The 26,890-nt window shown below is 40.8% G+C and overlaps 1 protein-coding gene across 3 annotated transcripts in view; it reads right to left on the reverse strand.

Moving 5' to 3' along the window:
* Positions 1 to 2,850: 2,850 nt before the first annotated feature.
* HPCAL1 (hippocalcin like 1) overlaps positions 2,851 to 26,890 on the reverse strand; it is a 119,647-nt gene continuing 95,607 nt past the window's right edge. For all 3 annotated transcript variants that reach the window (XM_061622783.1, XM_061622782.1, XM_061622781.1), the window contains 3 exons: positions 16,461 to 16,862; positions 15,668 to 15,773; positions 2,851 to 3,966 (listed from right to left, as the gene is read on the reverse strand). In XM_061622783.1, the coding sequence (XP_061478767.1) occupies positions 3,869 to 3,966; positions 15,668 to 15,773; positions 16,461 to 16,838 (582 nt within the window). In that variant the 5' untranslated portion in view covers positions 16,839 to 16,862 and the 3' untranslated portion in view covers positions 2,851 to 3,868. The remainder of the gene's footprint in view (positions 3,967 to 15,667; positions 15,774 to 16,460; positions 16,863 to 26,890) is intronic.

The following is a 26,890-nucleotide window of genomic DNA, read 5'->3' on the forward strand; positions in this document are numbered from 1 at the left end:
TCTTAGAACTTAAATCTACAAGCTGACCTCAAGGCTAAAAGATCAGCCTAATATTTGCACTTTTTTTCATTTCTCCTCATCCCCTCCTTTGTGTAACATTGGTGTAAAATTTGCCACATTTTGGTTGGTCTCATTGACAGTATTGCCCAATTGTGGATTTTGGTGATTTTTTTTATCACATGCACAGTGGCTGAGCTATTTACACTTGTGTAACGGAATACCGTCCACCATTAAAGAGGGTGTATGAAATAAAGCCGGCAATATAGATTTATAGCCAGTTTTCTCAAGTTCTTGCAAGCATTAAATTACAACACACACACAAACACCCTCTCTTCTCTCAATAGTTGGAATTGTGTAGTGCTTTTCTAGGACAGCTTAGAGCTCTGCAGAGTGGCTTTTGAACAATTCTATTCTCCTAGAATGGAAAGCGAAGTGTTCACAGTTGGGCATGGGTTAGATAGCTCTTTGCCACATGCAAATGTTTTCCCCATTATCACACACCTGATTAAATCCTCTTACTCAATTATATTTATCACTGAGTGAGGAGTTTCATCTAAACATAGTACACTACATTTTCTTGCACCCTTTTATATGGACAATAGCTTTTATGTCAACTCAAAACATTTGCTAACAGGTGGTCCCGTTCAATGCCAATAATATCACCCTTTAGTATGGAGAGAGTAGGTTGACTCTGGTATACAAAATACGGCGTACTTTGCGGTAACCGACAAAATCTGTCAGCAGCAGATTTATCCAATGTTTTCTGCATCAAAGACCTTTTCACGCTGGGCCTTGAGACAAAAATTGCTTGCATTTTATTCTTATGTATTACACTTGGGTTGATTAAAAAGCAAGGAAGATGTAGCGTTTTCGCCTTACAAAAGCCAAAGGGAACAAAATGACAAAAGGAACAATGACGTTCTGTCTTCTGGGTTTCAAGTAGGGCAAAATGAACACAATTTCATTCTGCTTTGGAGAGAAATTCGGATCATCACATTTAGAAAAAATAAAATACCAGTCTAACAATCATTAACTTGGATTAGAATCCCCATTACATGCTTCAGGATACACATTTAAGGTCAACATTTGGATTGAGGAAGAAAAAAGTACAGTGAAACACTTAAGTGTGGAAGTAACCTCTTCAGGCAAGAATCTGCTTCATCAGACGCAACCCATAAAGCATAATTCTAACCATGGTTACTCTGAAGCAAGTCCAACCTATTTCTAAGCAGGTTTGCTTGGGACTGTAGCCTTAACATGTTTTAGAATGCACCCACAAGGGACAATTTTGATCAAAGGGACAAGGGATCAACTGTTGTCTTCTCACTGCATCAGATTGCATCACTACCCTCACAGTACTAATCCTCATTTTTCAAGTCTGTTATCCATCCATGCTACAGAACCACAATACCATGGGCTATACTATTTGCACATCCTCAACATGATCATGTTGGAAGTATGTGTTTATATGAAAAGTGCCTAACCACATCGTAATTATCATTCACCAAAAGATTGCATGAAGAAACAGTACAGGCAACTGCGGATGTACCTTTCAGCTACCTGCTTGTTTAATATAACCACTATAGCCATGTGGTATGTAATGAATGTAGAGTTCCCCTCAATACTGCTTTCAATACATGCTTAAGGAAGCACACCTGGCAATTTCATATACTAAAATAATCACAGCCATGTGGAAAGCTACTTGGGAATGCATAGTAGTGGCTCTATACGACAGCTATTAAATGTAAACAATTTGCAATGCACATGGCTGACAGCAGCTAGGGATGGCACCGCAGAAACTCTTATGAAATAGGACTTAGCCTTATGATCAGTGACATTAAAATGGGATGCCCACCATGTGCTTGGTGTTGGCCCTAGATATATTTGGACTTCAGTACAAGTCAAAACATCTCACTTATTTCCTTTACAAAGGGATGGAGGCTGGAAGCAGGAAAGTGAAGCCCTCTCTGCAGTTCACTGCATGAAATGACTGCTTTATGTGCCTTGGCAATAGGTGCTGCCATGGAGCTGCTAGTGTAAGGAAATAATAGCCCTCTATTCAAATCCCCGCTCGTGTCTCCTGGGTGTCAAGGGACAGCTAAAGATCACCCCCACAGGGCATGGCTCAGGGCTTACGTGCCCTGCCACCTGTGCAGCCTTGGGCAAGCTGCATAGTCCCAAGGAGCCCAGTTGCCCCCAGCTGGCAGTTGTGGGCAAGGAAGGGGCTGGCTTGTGCAGTTGTGGCAAGCTGAGCAGGCCCTAGCCAGCTGGAGAGGACTAGCCTCAGACGGACGCAATGGTAAATCCCCCTGAATACCGCTTACCATGCAAACCCTATTCATAGGGTAGCCATAAGTCGGGATCAACTTGAAGGCAGCCCATTTCCATTTCATCTCTGCACAGCTGCCATGCAACTTTATGAAGCGACCGCTCCAAAACACAACTCTCCTTTAGAACCAACATTCTGCCCTCATTTATACATTTGCCCCACAAATTACCTGAGCCATCATGTGGAAAAGGCCTCCCAGTTGGCTGGAGTAGGAATTGTTCTTTGAGTTTTTCTTTTCTAGTTCTTTCCTTGCTCAATGCTTTAAGCATAGAGAGAGTTGCCACTATTCAGCCTCACAGATTGTTTCCCCGCTAGCATAAGAAAGTAAGAGTCAGGATATGGCAAGTGAATGAGCAGAGGCTCTGCTCTTCACATCATCTGTGGAAGACTGGGGAACGATTCACTTACCGTTTGGGTGAACACTGTTTTAAACTGGTCATCTATTCCCACCCCCTTTCATTGCTTTCCAGAGAGAAATCATGCCATGCGCAAAAGTGAAGCATTAAAGTATGACTCAGAAAGACAAGAAAATTAGTCTTTATTTCAATTAACATTTCTTGGCATTAGGCAGATATTAAATAACACTGGAAATGCACAAGACTATTAACAAAGATGGACAGCGACAAGGTAGGAGGGGCCATAGCAAGTGCATGTCAAATCACCTCACCTCACTCACAAGCCGTTTTCAAAATGCTGCAGCCACAGTTAAGTGGCACTTCACCGAGAAACATAGAAGGAAAAATACTCCTTTTAAATTTCATTTACACAGGAAAATGCTCAAACAATCAGCAGTAAAAATGAATGGTTGAAACTGGTAATTAAACAGTGTTATATCCACAAACATCTAGACGTGCAATGTCCTAACAGCAACTTTGCTATGCATAAATATCACTAAAAAAAAAAAAATTGAATAATCAGACAACTAGAAGAGCTAAAGCATGAATTCTACTTTATATATTAAATATGACCTAAATATTAAAAAAAAATTACTTCACCATATATATAGTTTATACATATATATATTTATATTTAAAAGAATGGAAAGACCATTAAGTGCAAGCAATTTTCCTCATAGGAGGAAACTGATATCATGCTCTTAAAAAAATTCTACTCAATTTATTCTAAATTTCATAGCCATTTTCTGGGAAGCAAATTAAAATTCCTGCCATTTGCCAATGCTGTGTTGGGCAAAAGATACACACAGTATATCTTTCTTAGGGGCTAACTAGAAAGTCATCTGTTCATATTAACCAAGTGATGTACAATAAACCCCTCTTTAATCTGCCATTGTAAACATACCCTTCAGTTATATTGGATGTGTAGAGTGAGTCACGAGAGAAGGAAACAAAAGATGGAATTGTGGAAAGAAGAACTGCATTAATGTTGGTGAGAGGAGTGAGGCTCTTTCACTTGGATACGTAGATAATCTGGCAGTGGAATCTCATCCACTAGCTACTGAGGAATGGTTAAGAAGGCATCCATTTACGAGCAAAGCTTGAACAAGCCAGTAATTTTCTTTGCAAACTGTCCAGAGTTTAATTAGAACTGACTTGCGCTGCTTGGATCACATTGTAACAACCGCACAATAGAGGGATCACTCTTGGCACCTTTAATAAACTCTTCAAGAGATAGTTTACCTTGAAGGGAAACAAGAGAAAGACAAAATCAAATCATTCTGTCTGCTAATAAATGCCATTAATAAATGCTTATAAAATGTTATCTTAGAAAAATAAAACTAGTCCTTCAATCATCAGGTTTTAAGATACCCAGGGCCAGCAAGCTGGGTTGGCAAGCTGGGCAGTTGCTGGGGGTTCAGAGCAGAGAGGAGTGTCCGGCTAAGCTCAGTGGCGGTGCTTTTTTTTAAGGTACTGTCTGCAGTAAGCTAGGGTGGCAAAAAGGAAGTGTCTGAAACCTTTTTTTCAACGGTTCTACAGGTACTAAGTACAAAAATGATCTTCCTTTAATTAGCTTTAAAGTATGTTTCCTTTTCAATTTCTACTTTGATATCATTTGTGCTAGATAAAAATAAGTGGAATACAGCTTTACTTTGAGGCAATGTTACCAAGCACTTAGCACTTCAAATACTATAAACACTATCAGTACTGTATAAAATAAAATAAAGCAGTAAGCTGTAAGAGGTCAGCTGGATATATTTTTATTTATAACTTTTATTATTTTTAAAGATAAAAATAATGGATATCATAAAATAAAGAATGCTTACCAAAAGATAGGAACTGCTACAAAAAATATTAAAAGTAAACCTGTGATGGTTCTACCGTGTTGCATAGTGCACTGTCACTGCTTAGAATGTGGGTTTTCAAACTTTGGCTTGTGCAAACTGTGGCACAGTGGCTGAAAAGGAGCTACAGTCTGGGAGACTTATACTGTAAGGTGATACTGTCCCTTTAAGATTATCTGTTGAGAGCCACCCACACCACATGACAGAGACTTCACTGAGATCCTACAAGTGGAGCAGGAGTGCACTGAAAGCAGAGCAGCAAACAACAGATAGCTCACTCTGGGCCCTTTTCATAGGCATTGCTGGAAAGAGCCTGGGAGTACCAGGGTCTGTTACATCCTTGTGTTTTGCAATCCTACACAGACCGTACAACTTGATAACACTGCAAAGCTGCAGGGCTGCACAGAGGGGGGTGGGCAACTGGTGCAATTTGCCCCAGACCTCCACAAAGCAAGGCCTCCCTGCCTCAGTTCCTGTGTGTACCACTGATCCCTGCCCTGGCTCTGCCACAACTGCTCACCAGAATGCTTGATATTTTGTTTAAAGTTTTCATAAAAATAAGAAATGGCAAATTAGTGTAAGATGACACTGAACCTCAACATGTCATTGTGGACATAATGGGACCTCTCTTCCACCATGATTTAGCAAATATTTTATATAGTTGTGTATGAAACAGAATAGATGCTAATTTGAGGTTCAAGCTTGCTGTAACATATATGCTTGGGAGGCTGGAAGGGAGGCCTGCTTATTAATTAAGCCTGCAGCCCAGCTGTAAGGGAGTCTAATTCAATCATGGAAATGTAAAGTCTTTCTTTATGTCTGGGCAGCAATAGAGATAAGATTGGTCAGACAAGCTTATGGTTGGCTCTGGCCAAGTAACCCCAGTTACAGAGTTTGTTGTAAGGAGAGAAGGAATGAGGATTCAATGGCAGAGCAGGCAGCCTGTTCTTGTCACAAAGAACTCCAGGTCAACCGGGGAAAGAGTTCAAACAGTGAGCAAATGGGTGAGTGAATGCCATCTAAGTTTCCAGGCAAAGTGCCACTGGAGACTAATCTTCTGTGGCCTTGACCACAGTGGAAGGGATAGGAGTGATGCCAATGTGAGCAGGCCTTAAGGGAAGAATATTTCTTAAGGGAAAGCAGTAGCGGAAAAGGCCAGCAGCAGGCCACAAACAGGAAGCCGAAAGCAGCTCTGCCGGAAGAGGTACACAGGAGGAGCACAACCTGATCCCTGTTCCCTTATCCCCATGTAAGAAAAAAATGAAGCACATCTGTCATTCTGCTTGTTCCCAGGGCAAGGAAGAACCGCAGGCGAGAATTCTCACATGTCGTCCATGCATGCAATAATTCTTGCATGCACTCCTCAGCTTTGTACACACATGCATGGGTCCTTGTAGGAGGCAGCAGCAGGGTCCCCAACATCACACCTGCACCAGGCTCCACAAACCCTCTGGGTGGCCCGGCAAAGCTGACAATGTGTGCTGGGGGGGGGGAACGAAGGCACTTCTTACCCAGGGTGCTATTTCTCCTAGGGCCAGCCTGACAGATACCTATTCAACTGCCAATGAGTTTTAAGGTAAAGACAATCTTGAAAAGATGAATCAGCAATTGTATCAGCTCTAACACTTCCTAGTTCAGCACACATTTAGGTAAGATTTGAGATTTTGGCACTCCAAATAATGGTACTAACAATACATCCAACCGCTTCCAATAATCCTTATTCAAAAGAATTTAGCAAACAGTTCTTGGGATGAACTGTCTAAGGAAATCTTAATATAATCTAGACTACAGAACAATAATCAGAATAAGAACCAGACAAAGAGTTTCACATCCTGTTGTGAATCTGAAACACTGAAGACAAACGCCAAAACATTTAATGGAATTGACATGAAAAACATACTAAATTTCACTAGTGAACCACTGCTTCCTTGAACTTCCTTTAGACTTATGGCTCTGATCCTTCCCTGCAGGGGGGGTGGACAGATTAAGATGGTCCGTCCCCGGAGACTAAAGGAATCCACTGGATTCCTGAATGCCCTGGGGGAGTTATTTATTTATTTATTGCATTTGTATACCGCCCCATAGCCGAAGCTCTTTGGGCGGTTTACAGCTCTCTAGGCGGTTTACCAGCAGGTAAATCTGTTGAAGCCCTTGTCACGCTGTGGATCAAGTGAGGTGTGTCGGGCTCTTGACACAGTTGCCCCCGAGCGCCCTCTCAGGAATTGTGGAGCCCGGTTTGCACCTTGGTACATCAGTGAGTTAAGGGCAATGAAACAGGCTGGTTGATGGCTAGCGCGCAAGTGGCAAAAGATGCACTGTGAAGCTGATTGGGCAGGAGTAAAACATCATAACCGTGCCTACTGTGTGGTGGTGAGGGTGGTGAAGAAGGCCCACTTCTCTGTCTCCATCGAATCCTCAAGTAGCCGTCCAGTAGAGTTTTACCGTATTGTCAGGAATCTGTTGACATCAACTCTAGGAAATGGAGTTTTAGAGCCTTCGGAGGCCCACTGTGAATTGTTCGCAAGGCACTTTGAGGGTAAAGTTGCTCGCCTCCATAGCAATCTTGATGCCCCATCCACATCTACTGTAGTCCCCAACGTCTGCGGCAACTGTGTTTTTAAATTGTTTTTTTTTAAATTTGTATATTTGTTTTTAATATTTTTAATTGTTGTAAACTGCCCAGAGAGCTTCGGCTATGGGGCGGTATACAAATGTAATCAATCAATCAATAAACTTCTTGGGAACGGTTTCAGTTGATGTAGCCTGTAGACAAGGTGCTTGCAATGATGCGGCCAGCAATGTGTTCTCTCGACCCTTGCCTTTCTTGGCTTATTAAAGCTTGTCAAGGGGGGTTGACCGAGTGGATCCAGCGTGTGGTCAATGCATCATTGTGGGAGGGAGTGATTCCAGCCGCCCTGAAAGAGGCGGTGATCCGACAGCTCCTGAAAAAGCCCACCCTGGACCCATTGGTCTGCAACAATTACCGACCGATCACAAATACCCCCTTTTTAGGGAAGATGATTGAGATGGTTGTGGCGCAGCAATTGCAAGTACTCTTGGATGAAACAGATTATCTTGACCCATTCCAGTCTGGGTTCAGGCCTTGTTATAAGACTGAATTGGCCTTGGTCGCCCTAATGAATGACCTCTATTGGGAGAAGCACAGAGGGAGTGCAACCCTGTTACTCTTACTTGATCTCTCAGCGGCTTATGATACCATTGACCATGGTATCCTTCTGGGCTGACTTGGTGAGATGGGTATTGGAGGCACTGTTTTACATTGGTTCCGATGTTATCTCCAAGGTCGTTTTCAGAGAATAGCATTGGGCAATGTCTTTCGGCCCCCTGGCAGTTGTGCTGTGGGGTGCCGCAGGGTACCATACCCTATGCTGTCTATCACCTATCTGAAGCCCTTGGGAGCAGTCATCAGGAGATTTGGGGTGAGATGTCAGTAGTACGCTGATGATACCCAGCTCTATTTCTCTCTAACATCAGAATCGGGAGAGGCCATGCAAGCCCTGGACCGCTGCCTGGACTCAGTGGTGGGCTGGATGAGTGCCAATAAACTGAGTCTGAATCCTAGCAACGACAGAGGTGCTGTGGGTTGGTAGTTCCCAAGTTCAAGTAACTGGTCAGTTGCCTGCTTTGGATGGGGTTGTACTCCCTCTGAAAGAGCAGGTCTGTAATCTGGGGGTGCTCCTGGATCTGTCTTTGTTGCTAGAGGCCCAGGTGACCTCAGTGGCCAAGAGTGTCTTTTACCAGCTTTGGCTGGTAAGTCAGCTGCAGCTGTTTCTGGACCGGGATAGCCTGGCCACTGTTGTCCACACACTGGTAACCTCTAGGCTCGATTACTGTAATGCGCTCTATGTGGGGCTGCCCTTGAGGTTGGTCCGGAAGCTGCAGCTGGTGCAGCAGCGAGATTGCTCACTGGGGCAGGGTATCACCAACATGTCACCCCGCTGCTGAAAGAACTGCACTGGCTGCCCATTTGCTACCGCGCCAAGTTCAAGGTTCTAGTCTTGGTGTATAAAGCCCTATACAGCTTGGTACCAGGATACCTGAAAGACCATCTTATCCCTTATATACCCAGTCAATCACTGTGATCTGCAGATGACGGCTTCCTTCAGATACCATATTATCAGAAGGTCCATCCCACACAACACAGGAAACAGACCTTTAGTGTGGCGGCACCTACCCTGTGGAATTCCCTCCCCTTAAATATTTGACAGGTGCCATGTCTGTTATCTTTTCGGTGCCTATTGAAGTCCTTCCTCTTTCAACAAGCCTTTTAAGTAGAGACCCTATCCCACTCTCTGTTGGAATTGCTTTTAATATGTTTTTAAACCTTTTTCTAAAAAAAGATGTCTTGGAAGCTTTAAAAAAATGTTTTTAAAGATGTTTTAATGCATTTTAATGTCTGTTTTTATGATGTTTTAAAGTGTTTTTAATGCTTTGGTTTGCCGCCCTGGACCTGCTGGGAGGAAGGGTAGGATATAAATAAAATAGTAAATAAATAAGTAAAAAATAAACTGACACCTTGTAGAGGTGTGAACCTAAATAAATCCAGAGAGAAGCAGAAGCTCAGGCAGAGATGTTTTTGAGGCAAATGCAGAATGCCTTTCCTGTACTTGGACTATGGCATACAAACCAGTGATGTTGACGTATTTTAAATTAAGCAGACATAAAATTCAACTACAGTAGGGCCCTGCTTTTCGGTGGCCCGCTTTGCGGCATTCCACTAATATGGCAGCTTTCAATTAGAGTAAGGCCCCACTCATACAGTGCTTGTTTACGGCGTTTTTCAGGCGTCAGGCACCAGGTTTTGCTTTTAGGTGGGGGTCTGGAATGTAACCCGCCGTATGAGTGGGGCCCTACTGTACTCTAAGTTAACTGGTTGCGGACTTTGCTATCTGAATCAATGCAAAAACTTGGCATAGAACACTATGTATGTGCTTCGACAAATGCCTTACATTAATTCCAATTTAGGGCACAACTACACTTTTTGAGAAACAGAGGGCTACCACTGAAATGACACCCTCAAGTTCTTTCTCTCTCCCCCGCCCCCAGGCAATACGTATTGAAACTTTTACTCTGCCCTGACATCATCAAATGCCGTATTTTGAAATTGTTGTAACTCACCCTGGGATCTTTGGGTGAAGGGCAGGTGATGGCAATGATAATGATAATAATAATAGTAGTAATAATAATGTGAATTTCCCTGCCTCTGGTTCCAAATCACTGCCACTGGCAAGAGTAGAAAAACTCACAGCTTGATGATGCCCTATGTTTTTTAGAATGTGTAGCTCCGCTCTTGATGTATTATTGTATATAATTGCCAACACACACTTAGCGCAAGGATCTTCCTCATGCTCAAATTTTTTAGACAGGCAAAGAGGGCCAAAGCTGTGCTATAAAGCGAAGTGATATAGCTATTTCTAGGATGATTTCAGTCAAATTCAGATAAAACCTCCACAGACACCCCAAATTAATGAAGAAGCCATTTGTGCTTGATCAAATTCTCCTAGAAGTTCAAAGGAATGCAGCAAGGCAGGGATGGGAATCTGCAGAGTTCTCCATCGCTCTCTCTTTTATAGCCCCTTGAAAGGCCATTATTAGAAAGTGACAGTGTGCAGCAGAAGCCCTGTCTTAAAAGGGTTTATACTCATTTACCCTTCTTCCACGGTTGATGCTACTGGAGATATGAGAGCTGCCTTGTGCTTGCCCCCAAAATGCATTGGCACCCCAGGTGTTAGTCAAATGCTTGGAAGGCCTTGAGGAGGCCTGCTGAGCATTCAGAAAGCACAAGTACCTAGGGCAAATGCTCCTCTCAGAGGACTTCAGTGAAGACTGAGGAATCAGCATATGATAGGTATAGCACAATTTCTTGCCAGGAAATCACAGAACTTGTAATGCAGTCCATGATTTCCTGGAAGAAAAGAAAATTACATCATTGCTAGTAGATGGGTGGCATGCTGGAACTCTATTTTGTCAACTGCTACCCTCCAAAGTCCTTTGAGATAGGAGCTAGATTGTATCTGACTTAATTCAACTCACAATTCCAGCAGGGGTGCTCACATGGTCGAGCGTCCCAGCTTCATATTCTCACCTCTTCCCTTAATGCAACTATTGTTCAGCAATGTCTATATGCTGCACCAGGAAGTATATTCTTCCCTTTAGAAAGCTGTCTGAACTCTGTTTTTATTAATAGGTAGCATTTGTTTTTTAAAAAATCCAATTTGGATCACTGATGCCCATTTGCATTTGATGCCACAGGAGACAGTATTTTTTAAAAAATTAAAAAGTAATTAGGTACAACACATTTGAAGTCAATTCTTAACCCATTTTCAATTATTCCTATTATGAAAATAAGAGCTCATCTACACTGTGTTTGACTGTGTGTTTGGTGCTACTCACATCTTCTTTAAATCTGCATGGTCACATGACGTTACTGGCAAACAGAAGCTATCATAATTTTCCCGTTGTAAATCTGTACTAACCCAATCCGGTGATAATATGAAAAGTGGAGGGAAAAAAGTCTCCACTCTGTTTTTCTAGTAGTTGCAGATGCTTTGCTCCAATGCTTTTAGGTGGATGTGTTAATCGTTCCCCTCTCCATGCCCACTATCTCCTTCTCCCTTCTTTCATTTTGTTTCCTGTGGGCTGACAAGCAACTTTCTGGCTGTTCTCCTCCATTTTGCTGACCTTTCTTATATTGCTGTAAACGGTGCCTTTACTTTCTTTTCCCCCTAACTTGTGCGCAAAGCATGGCACTGCTCAAACCAAGATGTGTATTTCAGCTGTATCCTACCAACCACAGGTGTGGAAAACAGATATCGCACTTCTGTTTTTGTTTTTTTAAAGGAAACTACTGCAGCTGGTAGAATAGACTGAGCATGTTCGGTCACCTAACAAAAAGTTATTGTGGTTATATGCCTTCAAGTCAATTACGACTTATGGTGATCCTATGAATCAGCAACCTCCAATAGCATTTGTTATAAACCACCTTGTTCACATCTTGTAAATTCAGGTCTGTGGCTTCCTTTATGGAATCAATCCATCTCTTGTTTGGTCTTCCTCTTTTTCTACTCCCGTCTGTTTTTCCCAGCATTATTGTCTTTTCTAGTGAATCATGTCTTCTCATTATGTGTCCAAAGTATGATAACCTCAGATACATCATTTTAGCTTCTAGTGATAGTTCTGGTTTAATTTGTTCTAACACTTAATTATTTGTCTTTTTCGCAGTCCATGGTATGTACAAAGCTCTCCTCCAACACCACATTTCAAATGAGTTGATTTTTCTCTTATCCGCTTTTTTCACTGTCCAACTTTCACATCCATACAGAGATCAGGAGGTCTGAATGATCCTGCCTTTAGTGTTCAGTGATACATCTTTGCATTTGAGGACCTCTTCCAGTTCTCTCATAGTTGCCCTCCTCAATCCTAGTCTTCTTCTGATTTCTTGACTATTGTCTCCATTTTGGTTAATGACTGTGCCAAGGTATTGATAATTCTTTACAAGTTCAATGTCCTCGTTGTCAATTTAAAGTTACATAAATCTTCTGTTGTCATTACTTTAGTCTTCTTGATGATCAGCTGTAGTCCAGCTTTTGTGCTTTCCTCTTTAACTTTCATCAGCATTCGTTTCAAATAATTACTGGTTTCTACCAAGTGTATGGTATCATCTGCATATCTTAAATTATTGAAATTTCTCCCTCCAGTTTTCACACCTCCTTCATCTTGGTCCAATCTCGCTTTCCGTATGATATCTTCTGCATATAGATGAAACAAATAAGGTGATAAAATACACCCGTCTCACACCCTTTCTAATTGGGAATCAATCGGTTTCTGCATATTCTGTCCTTACAGTAGCCTCTTGTCCAGAGTATAGGTTGCACATCAGGACAATCAGATGCCATGGCACCCCCATTTCTTTTAAAGATTCCATAGTTTTTCATGATCTACACAGTCAAAGGCTTTGCTGTAATCTATAGAGCACAGGGTGATTTTCTTCTGAAATTCCTTGGTCTGTTCCACTATCCAACATATGTTTGCAATACGAGCTCTGGTACCTCTTCCCTTTCTAAATCCTGCTTGGACATCTGACACTTCTCCCTCCATATATGGTTAGAGCCTTTGTTGTAGAATCTTGACCACTACTTTACTTGCATGGGATATTAAGACAATAGTTCGATAATTACTGCATTCCCTGAGATCTCCTTTCTTTGGAATTGGGATGTATATTGAACGCTTCCAGTCTGTGGGCCATTGTTTTCTTTTCCATATTTCTTGACAAATTTTTGTCAAAATTTGGACAGGTTCAGTCTCAATAGCTTGTAGCAACTCTATTGGTATGCCGTCTGTTCCTGGTTATTTGTTTCTTCCAAGTATTTAAGAGCAGCTTTCTCCTCACATTCTGAAATTTCTGGTTCTTCATCATATGTTCCTCCATGAATTAATCTGTCATCCTTGCGTCTCTTTTATAGAGTTCTTCAATGTATTGCTTCCATCTTCCTTTTATTTTATCTCAGTCAGTCAGTGTGTTCCCCTGTTGATTATTCAACATCCCTACTCTTGGTTTTAATTTCCCTTTAATTTCTCTAATCTTTTGGAATACCCTTTTGTTGTTCTCTTCTATTTCTGTACAATAACTATTGTAATAGTTCTTTGTCCCTATGTATTAGTTGCTGTATTGTTGCATTTAGGGTTCTAACCGTGTTTCTTTTTTTGTGTGTTTATTTATTTAGAAGTTTTGAAAAACATATATATTCATCAACATTCTAAACAATACTACTGTACCCCACCCCACCCCCATAAATCTTCCCTCTTCCCACCTATTCAACATCTTCCATTTTCCATTGAAATACACAGTTTTAGAGTCTAAGGAGAACATTAACTTAACCATAGTCTTTTAAAAGGAGTTGGTACTTGACCCGTTAATTCATCTTTTGCAGAGAACAGTATGAAGGGCCACCAGTCCTCTTCGAAAGCCTCTTTATTTTTCCTCTTTCCTTTTGTCTAACCGTGTTTCTATCTCCTTTTTGCTTTTGCTTTCCTTCTCTCCTTAACCCTTTTAAGAATTTCTTCAGTCATGCATTGAGGTCTTTCACTCTTTAACTAGAGGTATTGTTTTGTTGCATTCTTCCCTTATAATGTCTGACTTCACTCCACAGTTCTTCTGGTTGTCTGTCAACTAAGTTTAAAGTTTCAAATCTGTTCCTTATTTGATCTTTATATTCTTCTGGGATGTTATTTAAATTGTATTTTGGCATTATGATTGCTTTGTTCTTCTTCTTTAGCTTTACTGTGATTTTCCATATGACCAGTTCATGATCTATACCGCAGTCTGCTCCTGGTCTTGTTTTCGCAGAAAGTATGGAACTTCTCCATCTTCTGCTAGCAATTATATAATCAATTTGATCCCTAGATTGATCATTTGGTGATATCCCTAACAATCAGTGGGAGTGGAAATGTATAATTAGAAAGTGGGGCCACAAGGAAAACAGCAAGACTAGTCTTTCCCAATGGAACACCAACTTGTGTGAATGGGAAAAACCGATTGGCAGCTAACCGTGTATTTGCTATGAAGAAATGCTCCCATGTAGATGAGCCCTAAGTATGATCACATTTATTTTGTCAGAGGGAAGGTTATTCATGCTAGAATCACGTACAACTTTGCCTGAAAAGGAGGCTTCGCTCATAGAGTATAACAATCCATTATCATAAACTGAGATGTTAAATCCTTGAAAAGCTTGGTGATTTGAGAGGCTATCCTCGTGGGGAGATTTTCATTAAATATAATCACACCTGGTTCAGTTTATGTTCTTCCTATCTTATGACTATTAGTCCTGATTTCAATGACATAATAGTCATTGTATGCATTCTCTTGTGTCATTAGAGAAATAGTGTTTCACAGAATGAATATCTTAGCTATTCTTAGTCCTGTTGCAACTGTTAGTATTCACTGATAGCTCTATTGGCTGTAATGCTTATGTTATGAGTCACACTGGCGGTTTGAACCCAGGTAAGAATTGATTGTCACAACCTGCCTGAAGGCACAACCAGAATTCACCAGTATGGTATTTGAGAACACAAGAGCAATAGAATGCCCTCAGTGTAGTCTAGGACATGAGCCCTGTGGAGAAACCCCATTTTGGGCTATATTTTGAGATCCTGCTATCTATAAATTAAAGACTGGTCCAAAGATTTCCACAACTATGGTCTCAAAGCAGACACCCCCACTCTCCCATCAATCTCAGTTCACTCCTTTACAGGTGGATACATGTCCAGCTAAATAACAATAATTAAATAACATCTCAGTCCTTCTCCTTTCGCCTTTAGTCATTAACAAAACACCTGGAAGAACACTCCGCAACCTCCGCCACAGCTCTGATCAAATTTGGAGTCCCCTATCACAGCTATTTTGTAAGTGAAAATAAATACACTGGCTGATGTAATGACGGCTCTCCTATGTAATGTATCATTTGCCCCCAAGTTAGAACAGAATTGTTACCCATTTGAAGTGATGCAGCGCAACACGCTGACAGTTTTAAGCGTACTGCACTGCGTGAAATGAGTTTCACATGATACTTGTACTGGCACAACTGCTCTGTTAGGCAAGAGAGCAGCTCATCAAAGGTCTGTGCTAAACATCTAAAAATACCATAACCAGAATAAACTGTACAAATGAGGTTAAAAGTACAACTTTTCCTTAAATTTATTTCTTAATTCTGTAAAACATGCTTATTGGCAGAGTTTTATAGTGCTTGCCAAGGACTGTGGTACCGGAGGAGAAAAGTATTATGATGGGGAGGAAACACATTGTGCAGGAGTAAAAGGTTAGTGCCCGGAGAAGGGGAAAAGATGCGGCTCCGGGTGTATAAGGTCACAATTTTGTACAACCAAAGAGATTGAAACCTGGATTGCTTTTTTAAAAAAATGTAAATGGAAGATTTTCAGGACTTTTTTTTTTTTTTTTAAAGTTACAGATTGTGGATACTGTATGTAGATCTCTATACCCTAGATACTAAGAAGTGATGAACACACACACACACGTGTGTTTCAATCATGTCTGTTATAATGGCTTGCTGCAGAAAACATACCATCGTTGTTTGTGTCCATCTGTCTGAAGATTTTGTCTGTTCGTTTCTCTGGAGTAGATTCATCTTCTGGCATTTTCATTACTGAAGACACCATTTTGTAGATTGCCTACAGGAACAGCAAAATACAAGAAGTCTGTTTTGCATCCTTCAAGGGACTGTAGACCAAACTTGAATAAGGCTGACAGGCAGTGAAAGCTTATATTGCCAGGTTACAGGAAATAAATGATAAAAGAACTACCAACACATTCTAATTGTTGTTGCTGCTGCAAAATCAGGACACTCACTACAATTTGTACATAATGTATTCCTCACATGCTGCATTTGCTTGTTTGTATACCAGCCTGTATTCTTAGGCATAAGAAATACAGAATCTTATGTTTTACTAGACAATGCCCATCATTTTGACAGATTTGTTTGTGTGTGTGTGTGTGTGTGTATCAGACTTGTTTACTTACTGGGAGGAGCGGTCTGACATGATATGTATTTCTGTGTTTTGCACACAGACACACACTAACCCTGCCTTGCAAAGAGAAATGAGAAAGCTAAGGGCTGCACGTTTGGAGCTGGAGCTAAGACTGCCATGTGTGTGTAAAATAAACAACATGTATCTAAGTAGCTTTTATATGGCAGTTTGGTACAAGATGGGAAGAATTTAATCTGGAATATGCTCCAGTCATGTGCCACACTAATCAGGATGATGTGCACTATTTATGTGGTATGTATGTTGGCTAAAAAAACCCACTGAAGAAGCTGCACTGGACTAGATATACCCCGCCAGTACTGATTTACTTACCTGCACTATCTCAAGCATTTCAGCACGGCTGATGTAGCCATTGCCATCAAGGTCATACATGCTAAATGCCCATTTCAGCTTTTGCTCAAGCTTTCCACGAGAAGTGACACTCAATGCAATTATAAATTCCCGAAAGTCAATCGTCCCATCGCCATTGGTATCAAAAGTGCGGAACACATGCTCTGCAAATTTTGAGGCATCACCGTAGGGGAAGAAGTTAGCATATATTTTTTTGAACTCGTCAACAGTCAAATGGCCAGTTGGGCAATCTTTTAGGAAGCCTTTGTACCACTCTTGCAGTTCATGGTCTGTGAACTCTGTATTCTCTCGGAGATCCTGGAGTACTTCGGGCCTCAATTTACTGTTCTGTTTCCCCATTCCGTTCTTGATTAATGCTTAAGGCTAGACAACAACAACAAAAATTAGGTCATTCTTAAAGCTACAGTGGACATTCAAAACTCAGAGATATTAAACATACAGAATGGCAGAAGGGGAAAGATGTATTTGCCTTATATGCCTTATACATACTAAACTTAAGATACTGATCTTAAGAAACAAAGTATCATTTCATGCAAACAGAGCATGCTTGATAAATAATTTCTTCAGAAGAAATACTCAGCACTTTCCCCCCCACTTTTGCCCAAGCTTATTCCTGCTGACAAGGCCATTAGGAGAGAGGTGCAACGTGAAGCACCATTTATTGATTTTTAAAAATTATGTCCCTTTTTCACCATCTAGGTCTCAAAGCAGCTCTGTGCAAATAGTTTCTTCCTCTTCCATTTTGATTCTGGGTACTGTACAGAACATATAGTTCCAAGTCCATCTTTGTTTTGTTTTGGTACTGGGAGTCACATCCAATGCGGGCCTTCCATAAAAAGAACGGAATTCTTCCATTCGTGGAAGGGACTTTGATCTAGCTGAGGTTTCTGCTAATAAAGGGGAGATGCTATTTTTGCTTCCCCCCTCACTTTTTTGGAAGGTCCTCCAACGCTCTGGATCAGACGTTTTGGAGGGTAAATCAGCAAAAATCCACCTTCCCCCCAACTTCCATCGGGGAAAGCCTCCATTGGGTCAAAAGCCCTAAAGAGCACAACAAGTTGTGTAACAAGTCACAAATGCCATTATAACCAAGGCCATATGCAAGGAATTTTGTTCTCTCCCAGCACTTCGTGCACACAATAATTCTAGCAATTACAGTCCTTCTGAATAATAATCTTTCATTTCCTGTCAAATATGAAAGTAAAAACACTGGGTCTCAATAGAAGACCTATTATTCTTATTACTTTTAACACTTCAAGTACATTTCTAGACATATTTACTGCAGGTCCATCAACTCTGTTCTCAAATCATTTCCTACATTTGTCACAATTTACAACTTAGCTGTATAAACAAAGATTGACAATATATAGTGCTCTACAGATATTTTTAATACTAAAAGGGGCATACTGCTAATGGGATTCCCACTTTAACTGACAGATTTTTCCCCCACTCAACCCCTTCCTAAATATATGGTATAAATTAGGCCCTGAATGTTGTGCTTTCTTTTCTCTGTGCCTTCTGTTCTAGCTAAATAAACATAAACAATTACATGGCCAAAGAATTTAGAAATGCTTTGAAAATTGATTCAAGAATTCCAAGCCAAATAAGTAGGATACAAGGACAACAGGAAGAACAGAAGGAAATATGAAAAAGCCACCAAGAGGCCTAGGCCAGAAGTCATCCCCATGAGATCACCCTAGAGGACCATTTCCCTCATGCTCCCTATTAAGTTACAAGCAGGTTCCCTAGGAAACACATTTGTGAACATTCAAAGTGGTTCAGCCAATGTAACATGTATTTAACATACCAGGATAATAATCAATCTATCCTGTTTCCACAGGGCCAATGGCATTCTTTCAATTTCACAAGGAAGCAGCAACTCTTGTTACTACCATTCATCACAAGATGACAGCAGTGGGACTGTGTCGCTTGGCCCATTCAAGAAGTGCATGCATCAAAACTCAGAAAAAAGACTGGGTCTGTTTCCAGGTTTGGGGGTGTTGGTCACAGTAGCGATAATCTTAAGAATCATGGCAACAGGCAGGCAGAGGGTCATTAGGGTTGCCAGGAGTCCGGTTTTCGCCTGGAGACTCCGGCTTTGGGGGGTCCTCTCTGGGTCTCCAGGTCAGTCACCGTAATCTCCAGACTCTTAGCTTTCATTAAAAAAAAGTTTCTAGCTGGTTGGGTTCAAAAAATATAAACCAAAATGTCAGCTGCCCCCTCTGCAACTTCTGTTAGTACTGCCTGCTCTAATTCCTGCCCTTTCAGGATTTTAGCCAATAACTGAAGTCGGGGTTGTGATTGACAAGATTTGTTAACCCCTGGCAATACCTAAATCCCATTTCAAGTTCTGATAACAGTTTCCTTTTCCTGCTGGTCTCACATCAGGAATTCAGTAAATGTATAGTTTCAGCAGCATAAAGAGTACTTCCTCTGTACAGGATTGGGACTTGCTTCTGAGTAAACATGCATAGGATTGCACTACAACAGAAGATCATAGCAGGATCTTGGTGGGTATACACAGTAAACAAATTTAGTTATAATAAAAGTGTGCATGCAGGGTTTTTTTAATTACTTGCAAAAATGGCATATTATATTGTTATGAGCATGGGGGGGGGCTGGAATGGATGATTTCTGTGGGTCACCTTTCCAGCCTCTGATTTGGAATCCTATGCCTGGGAGGCGGGCTCTGCTAGCCAGATGAATCTCCTTTGTTAATCAAATAGAGTGGCTAGGTAGCTAATGGTCCTATTTAGTTGCCCCGGCAACTGGTGAAAGGGGCTAGGAAGATCCTTTTTGTCATTTTAAACTCTACTGGAGGAGAGTCTCCCCCCCACTCCTGGGCGGGGAGAAGTGTGTTTGGGGTTGGTAGTGTGTGTTCGGGAGAACTAGGGCTGCAGGCATGCGGAAAGGCTGGCTCCCTGCATCGTGGCGATAGGATGCCCCTGCACCTAGATGGAAAAGCTGGATATTAGACTGCTGATGCCTTGAACCCCTCCATCCTAAGCTCAGGTTGGAATGTGTGTACATAAATAAACCGTATTTCATAAAGACACCGCAGTCTCCGCTGGCCTTCTTCCCAAAGGAAACCAAACCCTGGATGGGCGCAGGGACCCCCTGAAATCTCACCGCTTGGAGATTGGGGGAGGCGCGCAACAATATGTTTTATCTTTCAGATAATTTTTGAACAGACGTTTTAAAAAGTGTGTATGTTGTAGTGTTATACTTCTCTAATAATGAGTCAAACAAGTTTAAATTTTACTGGACTGCTGAAGGGGCAGTTTATGTGTCTTATTTATAACCTGCTTTGAAAACCTTCCCAATATGAAGCTTTTCTGGGAGTAAAGCTGCAATGCTAATTACACATACCTGGGATTTAACCCCATTGAATTCAGTAGGATTTACTTTTGAGTAGACATGGTTAGGATTGTGCTGAAAATCAGTGGGACTTTTGAATGAACATAGAAAAGGATTGTGTTGTAAATCTTTTTCTCCTCCTCCAATCCTTTTTAAAAAAGCAGTTAGGCAGGGCTTAATTAGGTGTCACTGCTTTTATCTGGCAGGAAACTAATACTTAAAAAAAATGTTCTGCAGTGGCCAACTGGTTTTGACAATAAACTATTATGTGGGGTGTATGTATTTTTGCATCTTCATTGTGTGTGTATATGGAATATTTCCAACAACCCTGTGAGGTAGGGTTGGAAACCAAGGCAGCTCACAACAAGAAATAAAGCCATTTAGAATCCAATAACCATAAAAAAAGTGTAAAACAGTTGCAAAACAGCTTAAAGAGGCATGATTCTGAATTTTGGATTGGGTGAGTGAAGTTCCTAATCACTGAATTACAGTCCTGTGCATGCTTCCTTATTTGAGTAAGCCCCATTGAGTACATTGGGACTTGTTTCTTAGTAAACATGCATAGGATTGCACTATATATTTATAAGTTTGTAAATAATAAACATCTTTTACATTCATGCTTATATAAATATTTCTTCATATGTCTTGGTATATATCCGATTTCACACTATGGTTGTAAATAATTATTTACACATTATTATTTCCTCTATATTTTAAGTGTGCCCTTCTTCCTTGGTGTGGTCACGGTCCCTCTCTGTTGTTTTCACCCTGAGGGGCAGATTGAAGTTGAGAGATGGTGCATAGCCCATGTGTCATCCAGTAAACTTTGTAACTTATTTCCATTTTAAAATTTAATTAAAATGATAGATATGCAGACAAAGTTTATGAAGTAATACAGATCCACATAATACATTTAAAGCACATCCAACTCACTTTTAAAGCGTATGACTTCCCCTAAAGGATCCTGGGAAGTGTAGTTTCCCCCTCACAGTTATAGTTCCCACCACCCTTAACAAACTACAGTTCCCATGATTCTGTGATGGGATTCATGTGCTTCAAATGTATGTGGAATGTGCTTTAAATGCATGGTGTGGATCTGCCCTAGTATATTTTGCATTCATTAGTGAAATGAAAAGAACAATTTTAAAAGATACTTTTTTAAACAAGGGCTGTAGCTCAGTGGTAGGGTGCACGCTTTGCATGCCAATGTCCAAAATTCAATCTTTGGAAGAGACTATTGCCTGGATTCCTGGACAGCAAACGCTAGTGCATGCAATCAGTACTGAGCTAGATGGTATCAAATGGCCTGACTTGGTATAAGGCAGATTCCTTTGTGCCTAAGAGAGGAAAGAGACCCAAGGGCCACTGTGACTCCACAATTTATTTATGTATTTTATTTACAGCATTTATACACTGCTTTATTGTAAAAAAAATTCAAAGAGGTTTATAAAAAGAATTAAAACAATAAAATTATTGGCAAAATCAGTTAAAGACAGGTATTTAAAAACATTCAAAATAATAAAATCAACAATGAGTTAAAAACATAAAAAACATAATAGCTTTTACATGCCTGGGTAGGCTTGCTGAAACAAAATGTTTTTAGCAGGTGCCAAAATGAGTACAATGAAGCTCTTGCCTAATGTAAATAGGTACTGCCACACGAAAGGATACATTTCTTACAAGAGCAGAACAAGTACTATGTGGCATCAGTGACATGGAAAGCACACCTTGAACTTGGCTCAGTAGCAGATCAGAAACCAGTGCAGATTTCAGAGCAGAGATATTATGCACTGATAGGGTTTCACTCATGTCAGCAATCATGCCACAGCATTCTGCACTAACTGCAGCCCCCGGGTCAGGTTGTGCTGCATGGGGATTTCTGTGACCTTGGCTGATTGGCTGCCAGGATTTTTTAGTTTCGGTTTTTGGTTAGAAATCTTGACTGGTTATAGGATGCTGAGTTTTCTGCCTTACTCACAGGAATCTTGTTGTGGTTGGCATGGTATTGCATTTAGGAAATCATCATTATCTTTTCTTTTTCTATTTGCATTTCATTTACTTTTAACCTCACTCTCTTACATCCATAGAAGCAACAACATGATTCCATGTAGTCAGCTCAACCCCCTTAAACCCATTGATAATGCACCTTGTTATTTGCATGATGGTTTGTTTCTTGCCCAAGAGTGGTAAGACAATTCACATACTGGGAAGTGTGGCTTCAATTGCTGTTGTTCCCAATCTACTGCCTGTGAAGGTAGACCAAACCACGTGTGTTTTCTCTCTGTCAATTACTCACTGGAATTGGGTTGGCTGTCAAAGTGAGTTTATAGCAGCTCACAGAGTAGGCAGGAAAGAGTAGAGAATCTTCTTAACTCTGACTCATTTCTCAAACCTCTCTCTGCAGTGAAGGGTCAAGGCTGTAAAGAAGTTTGGAGCAGCCATGTTAAAAGGTAGGCAGGGCATTCCAGCCAGGGGGTTGCCAACTCCGCTTTGATATTGATATCGTTTCAGAGGATCCCTAGTCAAGCCTTACCAACAGCACAATCCTAACAATATCTACTCAGAAGTAAGTCCAGTTGAGTTCTATGGGGCTTAGTCCCTTAGTAAGTGTGTTTAGAATTGCAGCCTTCAGGGCATCCATCTTTACTCCTGAGTGCTCCCATCTAACATTTCCACAACACTAGGCTTTCTTCCTACAATGGCCTTCTAGTGACTGGCCTGGCCTGAGGCACTTAAACCCTTCTTGCCAGAAGCAAGTAGGCTAGATTAAATGTTCCCTACCCAGGCTCTCTAAGCAGGTGAGAAGGAATGATCCCATCACTTCAGCTGGACCTGGAAACACCCTCATTTATATATTAATTTCCAATCAGAGATTTTTTTTTGTTTGAGTGGTATGCTCCTGTGGTTGAAACAATTGTGGTTGATGCTTAATGTATCATGCTTAATGATATCACTAGGACCTGCCCCCATGACATCACTTGGCCACATCCCTGCAGTCTCAGGGTTTGGGATGCTTCTGACCTAGCAACCCTACTTCTCATAGCGAACAAGCAATTTTCCCAAGGGTTAACATGATATGTGTGTAACTAGAGAAGGAAAAGGCCTGTATAGTTCAGCAACTTCACGGGAAGCCTGAATGAGACATGGCATTTTGGGGGTTGGCAAAACTATCATATGTTAATCATTTCCCCCTCCCAAAAAAATAATAATTGAAGATTGGAGCAGCACTTAATTCAGTACTATAAGCTACACTTGAAAAGGGAAATACCGAGAACTTTAATGCACACACAGGAGTCCTTGTGAACAGTGATGACGTGGATTTTATGTACTCTGGTTACAGTCTTGATGAGTATTGTCAAAGGAGATACATAATTTGGGATGCTAATAGCAACTGTTCTTTCCAGTGGCATGAAAACCACTGTATTTACAGCTTATGCAAAGACAGATTTGAAATATATACTATAGAAAGTTTGTAGGAACATAAGCAAGCAGCCAAGATAATATGCAAATGAAATGTTAGAGGAAAAAACAGACATGCAGCAATCATTTTAACAAGCCATTGCAATCTGAATTCAACCCTTTATTTAAGAAGACATATGGAATTATGGGATATATTGTCTGCGAGGTAGAATGTTTTAGTTGTTATATTTATTTTATTTATTTATTTATGAGATTTGTTAGACGCCCATCTGGCAGAGGTTAATCTGCCACTCTGGGCGACTTACAACCAAACACAAGTATATTCCATATAGACATAATCAAAATCCTAAAAATTAGAGATTAAAAATTAAAAGCTTTAACTATAAATTTCTACAAAACACTGTCTATGATTGGATATTAGTAATGGTGAGAAATGTCTGAAAGAGAAAGGGAAATAGAACAAAATCACATCACCATCTTTTCACAAATCAGTTACAAACACAGAATACAAAAGGATAATAAATTAAAGGGTATAAACTTTATAAATATGATAGCAATACTATACCTACATTATGTTAAAAGATTTGGAATTCAAAAAGTGAAAAAAAATACTGGGAGAAATTTTTTTACAATTTATTTTTATTTTATTTAGGTTTATTATATTTATTTACATTTTCTTCAAGGAACTCAAAGCAGCATACATGGTTTCCCCCTCGCAACAGCTAAGGACATAAGAAGAGCCTGCTGGATCAGGCCAGTGGCCCATGTAGTCCAGCATCCTGTTCTCACAGTGGCCAACCAGCTCTCTCAGGTAGATCAAGCTGAGGGTTGGTGGTTGGAGTGAGGTCGCCCACGGAGCTCCATGGCCCAATGGGGATTTATACCCAGGTCTCAGAAGTCTTAGTCTGGTACTCTAACCACTACACACTGACTCTGGTAAATTTGGAAATATGCAGATATTGTTTACGCGTCATTTGGGTGCATGCTTAAAATGGATTTATATAATTTATAAAATGGATTTATATAATTTATAAATAAATTTGAGCTGAACTTTCCTCTGGCAAGTCTGAATAACACCGCAGCAAATAAGTGCAAAATGTCAGAGCTAAGGTCTTAACTGTAATATTTATTTATGTATTTGTGTAGTTATTCATAACATTTATATGCCACCCTTTGATTCAGAATCCAGGGTGGTGAACAACAATAATTTATATTGCAAAAATAAATATGAGAAAAGGCAGCAATTTAAAACCATTATGCAAGCTAAACCTTAGACCAGGGGTGGCTAAACTATGTCCCTCCAGATATTAATGGACTCCAACTCCCATTATCCCTGACTAATGGTCATACTAGCTAGAGATGATGGGAATCAGTATCCAATGTCTAGAAGGCCATCAGTTAACCACTCCTGGCTTAAACAATATAAAATGCCTCTGTAAATAAAAATATTCCAGCCTGGCACCAAAAGGATTGCAATGTCGGTACTAGGCTAGCCTCTTGAGAAAGGAGCCCTCTAAAGGCAGGGTGTCACCACTGAAAAGGCCCTCTCTTATGGCTGGAGAACACACTTCTGATCAAGAAGGGAACTGGAGAAAGATTTCAGTGGAAGATCTTAAGACCTGGCCAGGGTAGTATGGGAAGAAGTGCTCCTTCAAGTATTTGCTTTCCAGTCTGAAGAGAAGCAAGCAGCAAACCAGTCTTCAGCTTTACACTCATACCTGGCCATCTGAAAGCTTGCACCTATGTGCTCCTCTACTGTCAACATTTGGAAGCAGAATTTTGGCAGTGCTACTATGCAACCCTTGGCTTCCACTGGGATTTGGGGGCAAAGGGTGAGAGTGTTTTTAAATCAGAGGGGGGGGGAGAGCGAGAGCGAAAGCAGTTTTCCTGCATACCCCAAGGAACTCCCTAGTATACAGAAACACACCCCAGGTTTATTTCCCATCCACCCCTGTCTTTCTTGACTAATGGACGGTTTGATAACATACTATGGCCTGACAACCTAGCAAACACACACACCAGATCATAAGACCAAAATGCATGCAGTTTTCCATGCCAATTTACATATGAGCATCTAAACTGGGGGGGGGGAAGAGGCATATTATCAAGAAATAATGATACAACTAGAGAGAGTTATCAGAAACTACACTCTCCTATGCACTATTTGTACTCCATTTACTTTCTACCCAGCTTTGGCAATATGAAATCCTCATCCTGCTCAGAAACAAGAGAAAAAGAAAAAAAGCAGCCAGCTGCTCATTAATAAAACACATCAGGTTTAAACAGAAACCTGTGTTTATATCATTAGCTACTTCTGTGTTGAAGGAAACCATAAACATCCCAGCCTCCTAGCTTTATTTCTATTCACTGTTTGCTCTAATGGAGCCCTGCTTGCTTCCCAAATGTTGAAATGTTTAAACTAAGCTCCCAGCTGGTAGAGCCATAAGCCACGTAAGGAGCACAGAGGAAACTCTCCAGCTAATTGCACACATTGACAGCTAGGCAAATACTTGGCTCTCCATCCTTATTTCAGAATGCTACTTAAGAGATGTGCTGCTTGTGTAAAAGGGTGGGGGGAGACAGAAAAAAAGCCCTTCCCATTCCCAAGTATTTTAAAGGGCAGCCGGAATTACCACCCTCACTATGGAAACAAGGGCAACCTTCGATGAATGGGACTGTCAGAGACTACAGTACTTTTAAAAAGGACAAATAACTGGCATCTTGTATTTCATGTCCCTTTTTTGTTCTTGTGTAAAGAAAAACTGCCATTTTCTTCTTTGCCCTGAGTAAAGCATAAAAACCAGGGGCAGCAACATCAGCAACAACGCCTTACACTGGCCAGCAGAATCTAATGCTACCAATGCCACTTTCTCCCACACTTCTTTTGCCACTAGGCTGGAAACCAGGAGATTAGATTTCACCCAGGGGCCTCCACTTGCTCAAAGAAAAAAGGTCTGAATACCAGGAATGGGGAACTTGTGGGCTTTCAGAAGTTGCTGAACTACAACCCCCATCACTCATAACTATTGACTATGCTGGCTGGAGCTGTTGGGAGTCCAGGACCATCTGGAGAGCCACAGATTTCTCATCCTTGGCTTATTCAATACTTCTGAAAGGGAAAGAAATAAAAAGCAACAAGGGCAAGCTCTTTGTGGATGTGATTCAATGGGATATGGATGTGTCTGTAAGAAAAGTGACAGAAGTGAAGGGTGTGACCACTTAAGGGGGTCAGTTGGGGTCAAACAGTGGCATTAGGGACATTAGAATTTACAGCTGATTTTGCAAAAGTATGGTGGAACAAGCCATTTAAGAGATGCCTCCAAACACATATTTTTTAGTTCCAAGGAGCTAATGTGGGAGCAGCACTCTGTGATGCCCACTGTGTGTATTAATAACTTATAAACCACCTTCAAACCAAATTTCAACAGCAGTATAGAAATAAATTAAAATAGTACGAGCCTAATGAAATTGAAATCAGAGGGCAGCAATGAAAGAGGAGGAAAAAACTCACACAGTTTAATGAGCTCTGTTTGAAGCATAGCAATGGGAGCCAAGATAGGTAGCTGTCTATCACGGGTTCCCAAACTCTAGTCCACGGACAACCAGTGGTCCAT

This window comes from Rhineura floridana, chromosome 4, assembly GCF_030035675.1.
Source record: "Rhineura floridana isolate rRhiFlo1 chromosome 4, rRhiFlo1.hap2, whole genome shotgun sequence".
Lineage (NCBI taxonomy): Eukaryota > Metazoa > Chordata > Lepidosauria > Squamata > Rhineuridae > Rhineura > Rhineura floridana.